This window comes from Argentina silus (assembly GCF_951799395.1).
Source record: "Argentina silus genome assembly, chromosome: 5".
Lineage (NCBI taxonomy): Eukaryota > Metazoa > Chordata > Actinopteri > Argentiniformes > Argentinidae > Argentina > Argentina silus.
This window is the reverse complement of record NC_139659.1, coordinates 2,905,393-2,920,392: the sequence shown is the minus strand read 5'-3', so window position 1 is coordinate 2,920,392 and position 15,000 is coordinate 2,905,393. Positions and strand designations below refer to the sequence as shown.

General features: G+C 48.5%; 2 protein-coding genes across 2 annotated transcripts in view; both read left to right on the top strand.

The window, feature by feature from the left end:
* slc27a4 (solute carrier family 27 member 4) overlaps positions 1–3,704 on the top strand; it is an 11,908-nt gene extending 8,204 nt beyond the window's left edge. The window contains exons 9-13 of the mRNA XM_083669856.1: positions 437–563; positions 995–1,132; positions 1,594–1,758; positions 3,019–3,165; positions 3,434–3,704. Coding sequence (XP_083525982.1) covers positions 437–563; positions 995–1,132; positions 1,594–1,758; positions 3,019–3,165; positions 3,434–3,591 — 735 coding nt within the window. The 3' untranslated portion in view covers positions 3,592–3,704. The remainder of the gene's footprint in view (positions 1–436; positions 564–994; positions 1,133–1,593; positions 1,759–3,018; positions 3,166–3,433) is intronic.
* A 6,122-nt stretch (positions 3,705–9,826) lies between these two features.
* The window catches only part of ptgdsa (prostaglandin D2 synthase a), a 6,472-nt gene continuing 1,298 nt past the window's right edge, over positions 9,827–15,000 (top strand). Inside the window, exons 1-5 of the mRNA XM_083670862.1 lie at positions 9,827–9,849; positions 10,958–11,058; positions 12,594–12,733; positions 14,733–14,809; positions 14,908–15,000. The exon at positions 14,908–15,000 is cut by the window's right edge and continues 18 nt beyond it. Of these exons, the coding sequence (XP_083526988.1) occupies positions 10,963–11,058; positions 12,594–12,733; positions 14,733–14,809; positions 14,908–15,000 (406 nt within the window). The 5' untranslated portion in view covers positions 9,827–9,849; positions 10,958–10,962. The remainder of the gene's footprint in view (positions 9,850–10,957; positions 11,059–12,593; positions 12,734–14,732; positions 14,810–14,907) is intronic.

Here is a 15,000-nt window from a genome sequence, read left to right as displayed (position 1 = left end):
GTGCGTGCGTGCGTGCGTGCGTGCGTGCGTGTGTGTCTGTGTGTGTGTGTGTGTGTGTGTGTGTGTGTGTGTGTGTCTGTGTGTGTGTGTGTGCGTGTTTATTGCCATAGTGTTTTATCAAGAGTCAAAATGAGCCTGTTGTCTATGATGGCCTTATCTCTTTTGATAACTTTTAGACGCCTTGTCTTTCTCTTCATTGTCAAAGTCAAGACTGACAAAATGGTTGCCTTGCTGTAGCTTCTGCAGTGAACCCAGTTCAGGGATTGCTTGTTGACTGGTTGGTTGACTGGTTGGTTGATTGGTTGGTTGGTTGACTGGTTGGTTGGTTGACTGGTTGGTTGGTTGGTTGGTTGACTGGTTGGTTGAATGGTTGGTTGGTTGACTGGTTGGTTGACTAGTTAGTTGAGTTGACGTTGCTGTGCGTTGCTGTTGGCAGACTGGCGCGTGTGGCTTCAACAGCCAGATCCTGCCCTACGTCTACCCCATCCGACTGGTGAAGGTGGACGAGGAGACCATGGAGCTCATCAGAGGGCCCGACGGAGTCTGCATCCCCTGCAAACCTGGTCAGTAAACCCTGTAGAGATCAGCTTTGAGGCGCTCAGTGGCGTAGCACACTAAGGCGCATACCATATCATCGCAAGGTCCCTGGTTTGATTCCAGCCATCGACATATCCTGCATGTCATCCCTCCTCTCTCTCACCCGTCCTTCCTGTCAATCTCTACTGTCTCTATCCCAATAAAGCAGAAATGCCCTAAAAACATATATTTAAAAAAAGATCAGCTTCACACTGCTGGAGTAGATCCATGTTTGAAGTCACCTGAAGTCGTATCGTAGTACGATCTGCACACTGTACTTGCAATTTTTTGTTGTTGTTGATAAATACAATATTTTGTGTCACCCCCCCTCCTCCTCTCCCCTCTCTCTCTCTCTCTCTCTCTCTCCCCCCCCTCCTCCTCTCCCCTCTCTCTCTCTCTCTCTCTCCCCCCCCCCCAGGTGAGCCAGGTCAGTTAGTGGGCAGGATCATCCAGAACGACCCTCTGAGGAGATTTGACGGCTACGTGAACGAGTCGGCCACCAGTAAGAAGATCGCCAGCAGTGTCTTCAAGAGGGGCGACACGGCCTATCTCTCAGGTGAGAGACTCCTGGTCACCCCACCTCCCCTCTCTCTGTCACCCCACCTCCCCTCTCTCTGTCTCACACTTGCAAAACAATTAGAGTATCTGAGTAAACTGTATGTTCACTGTCAAATTTTAAAAAAAAAAAGCTGTGCAATTGAATTGGTGTTTCAAAACACTTCCTGCATTGATGGAATGTAAAACACTTCCTGGATTGATGGAATATAAAATGAATTCTTGTCCAACCCTGGTGCCAATAGAATATTTGTATATTTGTATAATATATTTGTGTAAAAAGGGTTGTAATTTCTAAACCGTGAAATGGAAAAAATCGGGGGGAAAAAGAAAACATTGAATCAAAGCTGAGAATCTCTACTTTAACCTCCGTGGTAATCGTTTGATTTCAAACCCAAGCTGTCAGAATACAGAGTGGAGAGCTAACAGAAGACTAAATGCTTCCTCTTTCGGATACTCTAGGCGACGTCCTCATCATGGATCAGTATGGGTACATGTACTTCAAGGACCGCACAGGGGACACGTTCCGCTGGAAGGGAGAGAACGTGTCGACCACGGAGGTGGAGGGGACCCTGAGCCGGCTGCTGGACATGAAGGATGTGGTGGTGTATGGAGTGGAGGTTCCAGGTAAAGCAGCTATGGACGTGAAGGATAATAATAATAATAATAATAATAATAATAATAATGCATTTATTTTGTATGGTGCTTTTCTCAGTACTCAAAGACAATACATTCCATGGAGAGAACAAGAATAGATGGATAGATTAAAAAAGTAAAACAAAAGCACAGTCAGTAAAAACAATAATACAAATAGTTAAAGAATGAAAGCTAGTTTAAAAAGATGGATGTGTTGGTGTAGGGGCGTGGAGGTTCCAGGAGAAGCAGTTGTGGAGATGGTGGTGGTCTCCCCAGGATTTTTCAACAGCGTGCTGCTGGATCGCATAATCGAAACCCGACTCGCTAAACGCGTCAAAATGCGTTCATGTCAAAATGCGCCAAAAAATACCGCTAAAACGCTGGATTCACTGAGGAACATCCTAGCGCTTTCACTTTCGATGTCGTTGGTGATCATAGATCGTTACTCTATCGTTACTAAATATAGAGTTTAATTTGCCTTGAAATGTTTACATTGTGGCATCGGCAAGTCCACTGTTTGGGGAGAAAGCTGAGGTTCCAGATAAACCAGCTCTGGACATGGTAGGTGTGTAGCGGAGGTGGTTTAGAAGCAGGTAGCCCTGCCTGAGACGTAAACTCTAAATTGTCGCCCTGAGATCTTGAGGATGTTGTTTTGGTCGAATGGTAGACGCTTGGGTCTTCCGCGTGGGAGACCTGTCCCATGTGGAGGTAGACATTCTAGGTAAAGCAGCTATAGTTGCGGCAGTGCCAAAGGTGAATAAAGTCATGGAAACATTCTAGAGCGCCAAGGGTGACTTTATTCACCAAAAATGCATAAACGATGATGCTTCATTTTGTAGCCAATCAAAGTGTTGTTGCGAGGTAGACGCCACATAAAACATTTGGCACTCTAGGTTGGGAGTGTTCCGGAATTCTTTGGCAGTTGGTGAGTTGAGTGGTGATGGGAGGAGACTAGTGAGGAAATACTGTGAATACCAATGGTGTGTGATGATGTTAACAATGCCAGTAATGTCTGCTTGAGTGAATGGCGCCAACCGTCACGTGGGTTGGTGGGTTGGTTGGTTGGTGGGTTGGTGGGTTGGTGCATTGTGGTGAGCAGCAGGACTGTTTTAGAACGCTTGGTCCATGACGTCATCCCTCAACCGCGTTTCCACCCCTCTCTCTGCTCTCTGATACACCCCTCCCCCCTCTCTCTCTCATACAACCCTCTCTCTCTCTCTCATCCCTCCATCCATGTTTCCTCTGCCTCAGGAGCGGAGGGGAAGGCCGGTATGGCCGCCATCGCTGACCCCCAGTACTCCACAGACCTGGAGAAGTTTTTCAAGGATCTGGAGAAGGTCCTGCCTCCCTACGCCCGCCCCGTCTTCCTGCGCCTCCTGGTCGAGGTGAACAAGACAGGTGAGACTGGGTTTGAGGCTGGTCCATTCCTACGTTGGCCCGTTGGCCCCGTTCCAAGTCCTTTTCTTGCATCCTTTCTTTTTGGAGGTCCATCACATCATCTCAACATCAACTGTTGTGGAATCCCTGCTTTGGGTTGAGGAGTCGACTAGCTCTCTCTCTCTCTCTCTCTCTCTCATACATCCCTCTCTCCCTCTCTCTCTCTCTCTCTCTCTCTCTCTCTCTCTCTCCTCTCTCATACATCCCTCTCTCCCTCTCTCTCTCACAGGCACATACAAGTTCCAGAAGACAGAGATGAGGCGGGAGGGCTTCGACCCCACAGTGGTGTCAGACAAACTCTACTTCCTGGACTCCAGCAGGGGGCGCTACGCTGCGCTGGACCAGGAGCTCCACCAGGCTATTGTCTCAGGAAGGCAGAAACTGTGAGATCACTTCTGACTCCCCACCCGCCCGCCCGCCCCACCCCACCCCCAAGCCCGTACACACACACACACACACACACACACACACACACACAACCTACACACTACGCCACTCCCCCCCCCCTCCCCCCCCCCCCCCCCCAAAAAAAAGACTATTCCCCCCCCCCCCTTCTAAGCCCACGCTCCTCGTTACCTCAGCGACCACAGAGAGGTTCTGCTGGGTCTCATCCGGGTCACACACCAATCTGACACCCATCCCATCCCACCCCTGGAACGCACTCCGACCCCCCACGCCCCGCCCCCCCACAACCCAGAGCCGAACCCGGACCTGGACCTGAACCAGAGGCGCTGGACACAGCTGAGAGGGGCGTGGCATCCTCCAGAATGCAAAAACATCCATTTAAAGGACATAGAGGGACATAGACAACCAGTAGGAACATGGCACAATGAAGGACTCCGAGGAAGAACTACACTCCTATCTGTCTATCTGTTTATCTGTCACCTCATAGCAGGGCTCTCCCTCGGCCCAAACCTGCACACTGACCGACCAGCGGCTTCTGACACACAGTAACCCACCCACAGGCTTCAACGGTGTGGCGTCTACCCCCCCCCCCCCCCCCCCATCCATGTCTAACTAACACACGCCAAGCCCGGGAGCTGCATGTCAACGATCGGGGGAATCACACGTGTGATCGAAAAACTGAAGGATTTTTAAGTGCAATAGGGATCCAGCATCGGCAGTGCAATACTCAGCCATAAGATGAGCTGATAAAAAGCTTTCTATTGAAAATATGTCTGCATTTACACCAAATATATTTAATTTGTAGAATAGTATTTACATATAAGGATGATTGTATGTTTAACATCGAGTTTCCTGTGCTGCGATTCCAATACATCATGTTATTATGCTGCCATGATATGTGCTTGGCTTTCTCCCCCCACTACACTAGGGGGCGCTCTCAGCCTTTCAACTATACATCCTATCAGCCGCTGGAACACAAAGAAATTTAACCACAGTTTGAAGCCTGGGGTAGATATATATCTATCTATCTATATAATATATAATATAATATATATATATATATTTATTTATATATTATATAATATATGTATAAGTATATGTATATATATATATAATAGATGTATGTGTGTGGGTTTTCTGGTGGCATTGTGCAGGTTTGATCCGAAGGGATGCCTTCAGTTTGAGGCTACGTTTTTTTGTTGGATGAAGAGAACAGAACTGAAAAGCACCAAATCTCCTGTTTTGTGAGGACTGGCTCAATGTGACGAGTGCAATATTCTGGTGCTACAGAAGCAAGCTCTCTGGCACTGACGCGTACGGCAAGCCCAATGATCCAAAGACTGTCTTCGCTCGATAGGGGGAAGAAAGAGAGGAGAAAAGGAACGAGAGGAAGAAAAAGAAAAAGAAAAGGGAAAGATGCTCCTCGTCAACATTTTTAATTGTCTTTCTTGTTTTCGTCTCAGCGGCATGAATGATCAACACGAGCAGAGCACTGTGCCTTAAGGCTTACTGTGAGTGTAACACTCCTATTCACAGGCCCTGTCACAACCCACCCTACAGTACCATTCACAGACCCTGTAACATTGACCCTACTCTCCCCTGTAACATCCCACCCTACTCTCCCCTGTAACATCCCACCCTACCCCTGTAACATTCCACCCTACCCCTGTAACATTCCACCCTACCCCTGTAACATTCCACCCTACCCCTGTAACATCCCACCCTACCCCTGTAACATCCCACCCTACCCCTGTAACATTGACCCTACTCTCCCCTGTAACATCCCACCCTACTCTCCCCTGTAACATCCCACCCTACCCCTGTAACATCCCACCCTACCCCTGTAACATACCACCCTACCCCTGTAACATCCCACCCTACTCCTGTAACATTCCACCCTACTTCTGTAACATCCCACCCTACTCACCCCTGTAACATCGCACCCTACTCTCCCCTGGAACATCCCACCCTACCCCTGTAACATCCCACCCTACCCCTGTCCCACCCTACTCTCCCCTGTAACATCCCACCCTACTCTCCCATGTCTCTCCTAACCTCCTAGTCCTAGTCCCTGTAACATCTCACCCCTAGTCCTAGTCCCTGTAACATCCCACCCTACTCTCCCATGTCTCTGCCCTAGTATACTCCCAGGGTATACACTATGCACCTGTCCTCTCTCTCTCTCTCTCTCTCTAGCACCCAGCCTGGTCCCCTACCCTAACACCCAGCCTGGTCCCCTACCCTAACACCCAGCCTGGTCCCCTACCCTAACACCCAGCCTGGTCCCCTACCCTACCATCCAGCCTGGTCCCCTACCCTACCATCCAGCCTGGTCCCCTACCCTACCATCCAGCCTGGTCCCCTACCCTAACACCCAGCCTGGTCCCCTACCCTAACACCCAGCCTGGTCCCCTACCCTAACACCCAGCCTGGTCCCCTACCCTACCATCCAGCCTGGTCCCCTACCCTACCATCCAGCCTGGTCCCCTACCCTACCATCCAGCCTGGTCCCCTACCCTAACACCCAGCCTGGTCCCCTACCCTAACACCCAGCCTGGTCCCCTACCCTACCATCCAGCCTGGTCCCCTACCCTACCATCCAGCCTGGTCCCCTACCCTACCATCCAGCAGCTATGGCAGCTGTTCTGTCACCTCCAGTGTCCCCTCCAAAACTAACACAAACAAACACATCATGAGCTGCTTTCAGCAGCTAAATATCCTTGTCTGTTTGAGGTGGACTGTGGAGGAACGCTCAGCGTGCTCTGAGCCGGTATGAGGCCCCGGTATGAGGCCCCGGTATGAGGCCCCGGTATGAGACTCAGGGGCTGGGCCATCCCTCATCTCTCCTGACCGGGTGGCAGTGACATCACAGCGCCCCAGCCCAGCAGTATTACTGTATTTATGAGTGATGGTCATTTCATCACAATGTTTGGGGGGAAACAAAGAAAGAAAAAAAGAAAGAGTGATCAATAATGTTGTAAAGAAAGAGTAATTGGAAGAGTAATGTTGTAAAGAAATTGGTTGGGGGTAGGGAGGGGGGAGGGGGGGGGGTACATGAGAATGCAGCTTTGATGCTTTTCATCCTGGGGGGGGGGGAGGTGTGTTTGGTCCACAGGGTGTCACTTGATTGGGGGGCAGCCCCGGAGGGATCAGAACGGGCACCACACTTCCTATGGTTTGAACAAATCCCTCCCTCCCTCCCTCCCTCCCTCCATCCCTCCCTCCCTCCATCCATCCATCCTTTCCTTGAAGTAATCACTGAGCGAACACCGCAGGGCTGGTCAAAGCTGTCACCTCTCCAGTATTATCAGATCAGTGATTACTCTAAGTGAGCAAGGAAGGAAGGAAGGAAGGAAGGGAGGAAGGAAGGAAGGAAGGGAGGAAGGGAGGAAGGATGGATGCATTTTGGAAGCATTCAAACATGGCCGCTGTGTCTCCCTGTGTGCCCCAGATATGTCCATTTTGACTTTTTTTTTTTTTTTTGTAATTTAAATTATTGTTTTATAAAGTATGGTTATTCATTATTTGATTGTGCGTTGACTGTATAACGGCTATGCGTTTGATTGTTTTTTTTTCTGTGTGTGAAATCAAAGCTTTGTGTCAGGAGTAAAGGGGGGGGGGGGGGGGAGGGGGGGGTTACATGAAGGCCAATCAGATGTTGCCAGCACCCAGACCTATGACTGCATCAGCACACTAGAGGGCGCCCTAGACCAGCCCAACGGTGTGGCTGTGCTGAGGCCCTCTCTGTTCAGATGCCTCCATTGGTTTTGACACACACACACACACACAAACACACACACACACAAACACACAGACGAGAGTCTGTCACGCAGAATATCAGTTTACTATTTCGATGACTACTAACTTGATTTCGTACATTCCACCATTGCTCAATTCCACTCAACATGTCTCTTGTTGATAGTCATTTATGGTTTAAAAAGAAAATGGCCACTTGTTTACATCAAACTTGACATAAACAATCCTTCTCACTGTAAAATACATGCAGCTATTTAGTTTTTGCAGCTATTCGTAAAGCCATGTGGCCTGGCACAGAGATACACACCTCTACTGGTGCTATCTCACTCCTGTAATGTCATGCTAAATAGAAACCTGTGTGTGTGTGCGTGTGTGTGTGTGTGTGTGTGTGTGTGTGTGTGTGTGTGTGTGTGTGTGTGTGTGTGTGTCCACCCCACCCCACAAACCAATGGAAGCAGGCAGCAGTAGGGACAGGGTGCTGGCCATGTCTTTAAACCAAGAGAAGAGCCGTATTCCCCCAACAAATCAAAATGGCTGCCAGTGAACCCTCATTCCCTAGGAGACAACACAATGCCCCCTACTGTATCAAAGAATGTCTGATTTATTTATAAAAGATGATGTTGAAATATCAATGCATTGCTCTATAGTACTTGAGGAATGAATAAAACAGATTGATGGACCTTGGTTGACCTCGTGATAACGGAATGTTTTTCACTGTCCTGTTTGTGAAATCTTACATGACCAGCGAATAATGGTCAGTTGTTTTGAAAATTATACCATGCTTTGTTACGATTGGTTCATATCAGTTATATGGTATGTTTGAGCCAATCACGAGACCGGTTTTCCAGGAGAAGTGACAGGGCTTCCTGGTTGTTGAATATGTTAGGTTGTTTCTTCGTCAGGGTTTTTAATGAAAGCTTGAACTTGATTTATCAAGAGGACTGCATCAGGCAACCGAACCAAGCAGGGAGTGTAACGCTTTGTGTGTGGGGAGAAAAAAAAGAAAAAAACCCATCTCTCTTCTCCTTCCTGACTATTGGATAATGGGTGCCGAGTCGTCACTCTTTATCTCCCCCCCCCACGCCCCCCCCCCCCCCATCACCACCACCACCCCTACCCCCCCACCCCCCACCACCACCACCGCCACCACCACCCCACCCCCCACCCCCCCTTCTCACCAACATGGTTACATAATGCACTTTTTATTTGTCTTTGTTTTTCTGTTGTGGTACTCAGGAACAACTTCAAGCAATGGCAGAGAAGGGAAAGTGCGTGTTCTTCTACAGGTTGCCAGGGAACCGCCTTTAGCATGTACAGAATGTTCAGGGGAGGTGTGTGAGGTGTGCTGTGTCACACTGATGTCCTCTTGTCCAAAAGACTTCAGCTGTAAATCTCAATGCTCTCGAAGAAAAAAAAAAAAAAATGAAGAAAAAAAACAAAACCCAATGGCAATGTCAAATCAATATTAATAAAAAGTATTTAAATTGTTGTATTTGGTAGCAGTCTTTCTTTTGACAATGTCCCCCCCCCCTCCCCCCCCCCATATCATTAAGCTGTTCTCTCCCCAAACAGCGCTTTTATGTGTGTTCGGTTTGATCAGAAACACAATTATTAGGATTATTGTTTGTTCAGGAAGGAACGTGACATGATTAATATAATGATCAAACAAAAGTGTAGTTGAATGTGTTGTAGATCTCCCTTTCTTCTCATAGAACAACAGTTAAGGAGGTCCCATACAGTGTAACCAGAGGAGGCTCCTCTGAGGAGGAAGGCCATCCTACTCAGTGATTTCAGAAAAATAAAACATTTTGAAACATTTAAAAAGTTGTCCTTCTTAGATAAAACTACTTCTAAATATATTCACGTCACCAAATACCTGATTAAAACACACTGTTTTGCAATGAAAGTCTTGAGTAGTCTCAACAGCACCCTCTAGGGTAGCACCATTGTGTAGCCGGAGGACGGCTATTTTCTTTCCTCCTCTGGCTACATTGACTTCAACACAAAACCTAGGAGGCTCGGGGTTCTCAAACCCTTCCATTGACTTACACATTAATTATGACGACTTCCAGAGGACGTCCTCCAACCTATCAGAGCTCTTGCAGTATGAACATCTTCCCCATCCAATCAAAGGATCAGAGACTTCATCTAGACAGCTCGCACCTGTAGTGCACACAGTGTGGTGAGTAGTTGACTCAAAGAGAGAAAGATCAAAGTTGAGCAGTTCTGAAGAAATTTATATCTTCAAAAATGAAGGAGAAGGAGCATAAAGAATCTTTCTTCTTAGTTTACCTTTCACTTGCTAATGCAGCTAATTTAGCATACTCAACAACAGAAGAAAGTTGACTAGCCTGATCAGCAACAGAGGAGAAACTCAACAGAGAAATGTGGGCTAGCTGGCTAGACTACCCAACACTTCCATTTTTAAATGTACGGTTTTTTACAACTGGATAAAAGCAGACGCTTCAACTCCTCCGAATCAAGGTAAGTTTTCGGTTTTATTCATGTATTGCCACCGAGGCCCGCCGTGTAACTGCTAAGCTGCTTGTTGGGGGACTTTAAACATGGATTGTAATTGTAGCTCACACGCCCTAGTTCTGGTTTCTTAACCATCGTTAGAAAACGGGGTCGGAGAAACATGCGATATGGCTAAAGGTGCGTTCATCCCGGTTGCCGGGGTTAAGGGGACACATCTACACGTACTAACCCGATGACTTTCGCCCAGGTGCGCTGTGCAGGTTATGGGTGATATGGTTTGAAGATTTAGCGTGGAGAGCTTTTTGCACCTGGTCACAGACAGCTGTTGCGCACGGAAGCCCAGGAGGGCCAAGGTGAGAGGAGGAGAGCGCGTAGATGCGAGAAGGGGGCTATACAGAGTAGGGTGATGCTGTGTGTGGCTGCTATGAAAATGAACTGTGTGTGCGGGTGATCAGATCAGCTGGATGCAAACAAGAGTGTGCAAGACGGTATTGAATGTGTCACTGTCACCTTGATCACTCCAATGTAACTCGCCTCCTGTGCACCTGCATTAAAGGCTAGATTGTAGCAACCTCATGATGTCATCTCGCCCGGGCGGGGTGGCTATGTAATGTAAATAGCCTAAACCTATCGATGTTTCTGCATTGAACGGAATATGAATGACAGTCATCCAATATGCTGGAATAGAAATAAGGCCATGCTCCTAAAAAAACTGAACGGCACCAGCAGCCACTGAGTGCAACACACACACACACACACACACACACACACACACACACACACCATCGCTCTTTCTCTCTCTCTCTCTCTATCTCTCTCACACACACACACACACACACACACACACACGCACGCCTTTCCAGGAATTCCCAGTGAGGATTCAGAGACTGAAGCGTCGATCATTTCTACTCTTCCTGTCAGAGTGGACAACTGTCCTCTGCTTCTCAGACATGATTGGCTGGGCCGTATGATGGGCGGGCCGGAGAGACTTGGCATTGCCACTCTCAACAAACATATCCTCCCTGACAGATCTGTCTGGTCCCAGGACGTGCTACGCTACCCTACTGTACTCTACTCTCCTCTTCTGCCCCCTCTCTCTCTCTCTCTCTCTTAGCAACCATGAGGATTGCCTTGGTGACGTTCGCCACAGCGGTGGTGTGTTTGACAGGTATCCACGGAGACATCCAGCCCCAGAGAGACTTCAACCTGCAGAGGGTGAGCAATACCGCAGCTTCCTTCTTCCCAGGGTGCAACAGGGCAGGGGCCCGATCACATAGGACAATATCAATAACATATCCAGTTATGATAACCAATGGTAAGGCTAGGCTAGTCAGCTATTTTGGCCCGGCTAGACTAGTCAGCGTGTTGCCTGGTTGGTTTCACCTCTAGTGAGACTACGGATGCTTTGTGAACACGGTGAGTCCTTCTTATGTAATGTAAACAGACATATTTCTGTTGTCCCTTCTTCCTGATTGGCTGCTTTATGGTTCGTCCCCCTTACGGGGAACGTTGTGTTCGGGGTCGCGCTAGGACAGTGGCTCACCCCCAAGGTAAACAAGGGCTCGGGGTCAAAGGTCAAGAGGACGGCAGGGTTGCAACACTGATAGGACAAGGGGCTGCCGTTTCGATTCCAGGAAGTTGCTCCCTCCCCTCTACGCCCGCTCTGCAGATCTGACAGGACTCGCTGGGTGTAAAGCCGTGGGTTTAGATGGAGCTTCTGCTTCGGCCCGCTCGTCTCAGATCTGTGAAAAGGTGGTTGAACGAGGACGCGTGGGATGGAGCAGCGTTCTGGAACGAGGCTCACCCGGAGGCAGGAATCTGAGGGGCCTCGTGAGGGAGAGTTTTTCTTTCTGTCGTTCGTCTCAATAAGTGTGTGGGTGGTTTCCAGCACATTCGGTTCATTTGATGGATGAGTCACGTTGAACCCCCCCCCCCCCCCCCCAAAAGAAACAGGGTGACACACGCCACCGTATCGGATGTCTCAACACGACATACACAGAGCTGCACAGTCCTTTTGATTTCATCCAAACCCTTTTTAGTTTTCCGTTCTATCCAGTGATTCCCATGGCTGTGGATATGTAGGAGGCGAACCCACGTCATCGTAATAACGTTAATAAGAGTTTATTAGGGTCTCTGTGTCTCTTTATTAGGGTCTCTTTCAACATACTGTTGAAATGCTGCATTTCAACAGTATGTTCGAATTGAAAGGGTTAGTGTAACAACAGCAAGTCTGGCTGTGGGGGTGGGTGTGGGTGTGTTCAGGTCTGGCTGTGGGGGTGGGTGTGTGTGGGTGTGTTCAGGTCTGGCTGTGGGGGTGGGTGGGTGTGTTCAGGTCTGGCTGTGGGGGTGGGTGGGTGGGTGGGTGTGGGTGTGTTCAGGTCTGGCTGTGGGGGTGGGTGGGTGGGTGGGTGGGTGTGTTCAGGTCTGGCTGTGGGGGTGGGTGGGTGGGTGTGGGTGTGTTCAGGTCTGGCTGCGGGGGTGGGTGGGTGGGTGTGGGTGTGTTCAGGTCTGGCTGCGGGGGTGTGTGTGGCTGTGTTCAGGTCTGTCTGCGGGGGGGTGTGTGGCTGTGTTCAGGTCTGTCTGCGGGGGTGTGTGTGGCTGTGTTCAGGTCTGTCTGCGGGGGGGTGTGTGGCTGTGTTCAGGTCTGACTGCGGGGGGGTGTGTGGCTGTGTTCAGGTCTGTCTGCGGGGGGGTGTGTGGCTGTGTTCAGGTCTGACTGCGGGGGTGTGTGTGTGTGTGTGTGTGTTCAGTTTGCAGGCCGGTGGTACCGTGTGGGCCTGGCCTACGACTCCCCTGCGTTCATCCCCTACAGAGACAAGCTGAGGGTCTCCATGGGCATCCTCACCCCACAAACCAACGGAAACGTCAACCTCACTATGTGGAGTCTGAGGTAGGTAGGTGGGTGGGTGGTGTGTGTGTGCGTGAGAGAGAGAGAGAGAGAGACAGAGAGAGAGAGAGTGTGTGTGTGTGTGTGTGTGTGTGTGTGTGTGTGTGTGTGTGTGTGTGTGTGTGTGTGTGTGTGTGTGTATGTGTATGTGTGAGTGTGAGTGGTGAGTGTGAGAGAGAGAGAGAGAGACAGAAAGAGTGTGTGTGTGTGTGTGTGTGAGAGAGAGAGAGAGAGAGATGCACACAGTACATATCTCATACATTCCCTGGACGTGTGCTTACCTGTCAAATCACACTATCACACGTCATAATCGACACACACTAACTCACTCACTCACGCATGCACACACACACACACACATACAGTGCATTCGGAAAGTATTCAGACCCCTTCACTTTTTCCACATTTTGTTATGTTACAGCCTTATTCTAAAATGGATTCAATTCATCAATCTACACACAATACCCCACAATGACAAAGCGAAAACAGGTCTTTAGAAATGTGTGCTAATTTATTAAAAATAAAAAACTGAAATATCACACTTACATAAGTATACAAACCCTTTGTTATGACACTCGAAATTGAGCTCTGGTGCATCCTGTTTCCATTGATCATCCTTGAGATGTTTCTATGACTTGATTGGAGTCCACCTGTGGTAAATTCAATTGATTGGACATGATTTGGAACGGCACACACCTGTCTATATAAGGTCCCACAGTTGACAGTGCATGTCAGAGCAAAAACCAGGCCATGAGGTCGAAGGAATTGTCTGTAGACCTCAGAGACAGGATTATGTCAAGGCACAGATCTGGGGAAGGGTACAAAAAAATTGTCCATTGGAAAAATCGGCCATTGTCAGGGAGGTGACCAAGAACCCAATGGTCATTCTGACAAAGCTCCAGAGTTCCTCTGTGGAGATGGGAGAACCTTCCAGAAGGACAACCTTCTCTGCAGCACTCCACCAATCAGGCCTTTATGATAGAGTGGCCAGACGGAAGCCACTCCTCAGTAAAAAGCACATGACAGCCCACTTAGAGTTTGCACCTAAAGGACTCTCAGACCATGAGAAACAAGATTCTTTGGTCTGATGAAACCAAGATTGAACTCTTTGGCTTGAATGCGGCAGGGACTGAGAGACTAGTCAGGATCGAGGGAAAGATGAACAGAGCAAAGTACAGAGAGATCCTTGATGAAAACTTGCTCCGGAGCGCTCAGGACCTCAGACTGGGGCGAAGGTTCACCTTCCAACAGGACAACGACCCTAAGCACACAGCCAAGACAACGCAGGAGTGGCTTCGGGACAAGTCTCTGAATGTCCTTGAGTGGCCCAGCCAGAGCCCAGACTTGAACCCGATCTAAGATCTCTGGAGAGACCTGAAAATAGCTGTGCAGCGACGCTCCCCATCCAACTTGTCAGAGCTTGAGAGGATCTGAAAGAAAAGAATGGGAGAAACTCCCCAAATACAGGTGTGCCAGGCTTGTAGCCGCACACCCAAGAAGACTTGAGGCTGTCAATGGTGCTTCAACAAAGTACTGAGTAAAGGGTCTGAATACTTATGTAAATGTGATATTTCTGTTTTTTATTTTTTAATAAATCAGCAAACATTTCTAAACCTGTTTTGGCTTTGTCATTATGGGGTATTGTGTGTAGATTGATGAGGGGGAAAAAAAATGAATTTAATCCATTTTGGAATATGGCTGTAACATAACAAAATGTGGAAAAAGTGAATACTTTCCGAATGCACTGTATGTGGACTGCATATTGTATCATAGGGCCACTAACCCTGGCATAAAGGCATTAAAGCCTCTGTGGCTCAGTTGGTAGAGCATGGCGCTAACAACGTTTAGGTTGTGGGTTTGAGTCCCACTGGGACCATCTATACTGAAATGTATACACTCACTGCAATGTAAGTCGCTTTGGATAAAAGCTTAAGCTAAATGGCATGTATTATTATATTAAAGCAGTAATTGAGAGTACTTTGGTTGTTCCTCTGATGTGCAGGCCATCAGGCTGCAGCAGTAAGTTCTACAGCTATGAGAAGGCTACCATCCCTGGGCAGTACACCTACTTCAGCACCCGTGAGTCCACCATCCATAAGGAGAAGAGAGAGACATTGTGAGAAAGAAAGATTCATGTTGTTGTTGTTGTTATTTTCGGATGCCATTTTGTTTTTCAGGCCATAACAGAGTGAAGGACATCACTGTGGTGGAGACCAACTACACTGAGTTTGCAGTGGTGCTGAAGCACAAGAAGATGGACAGGGAGTTCA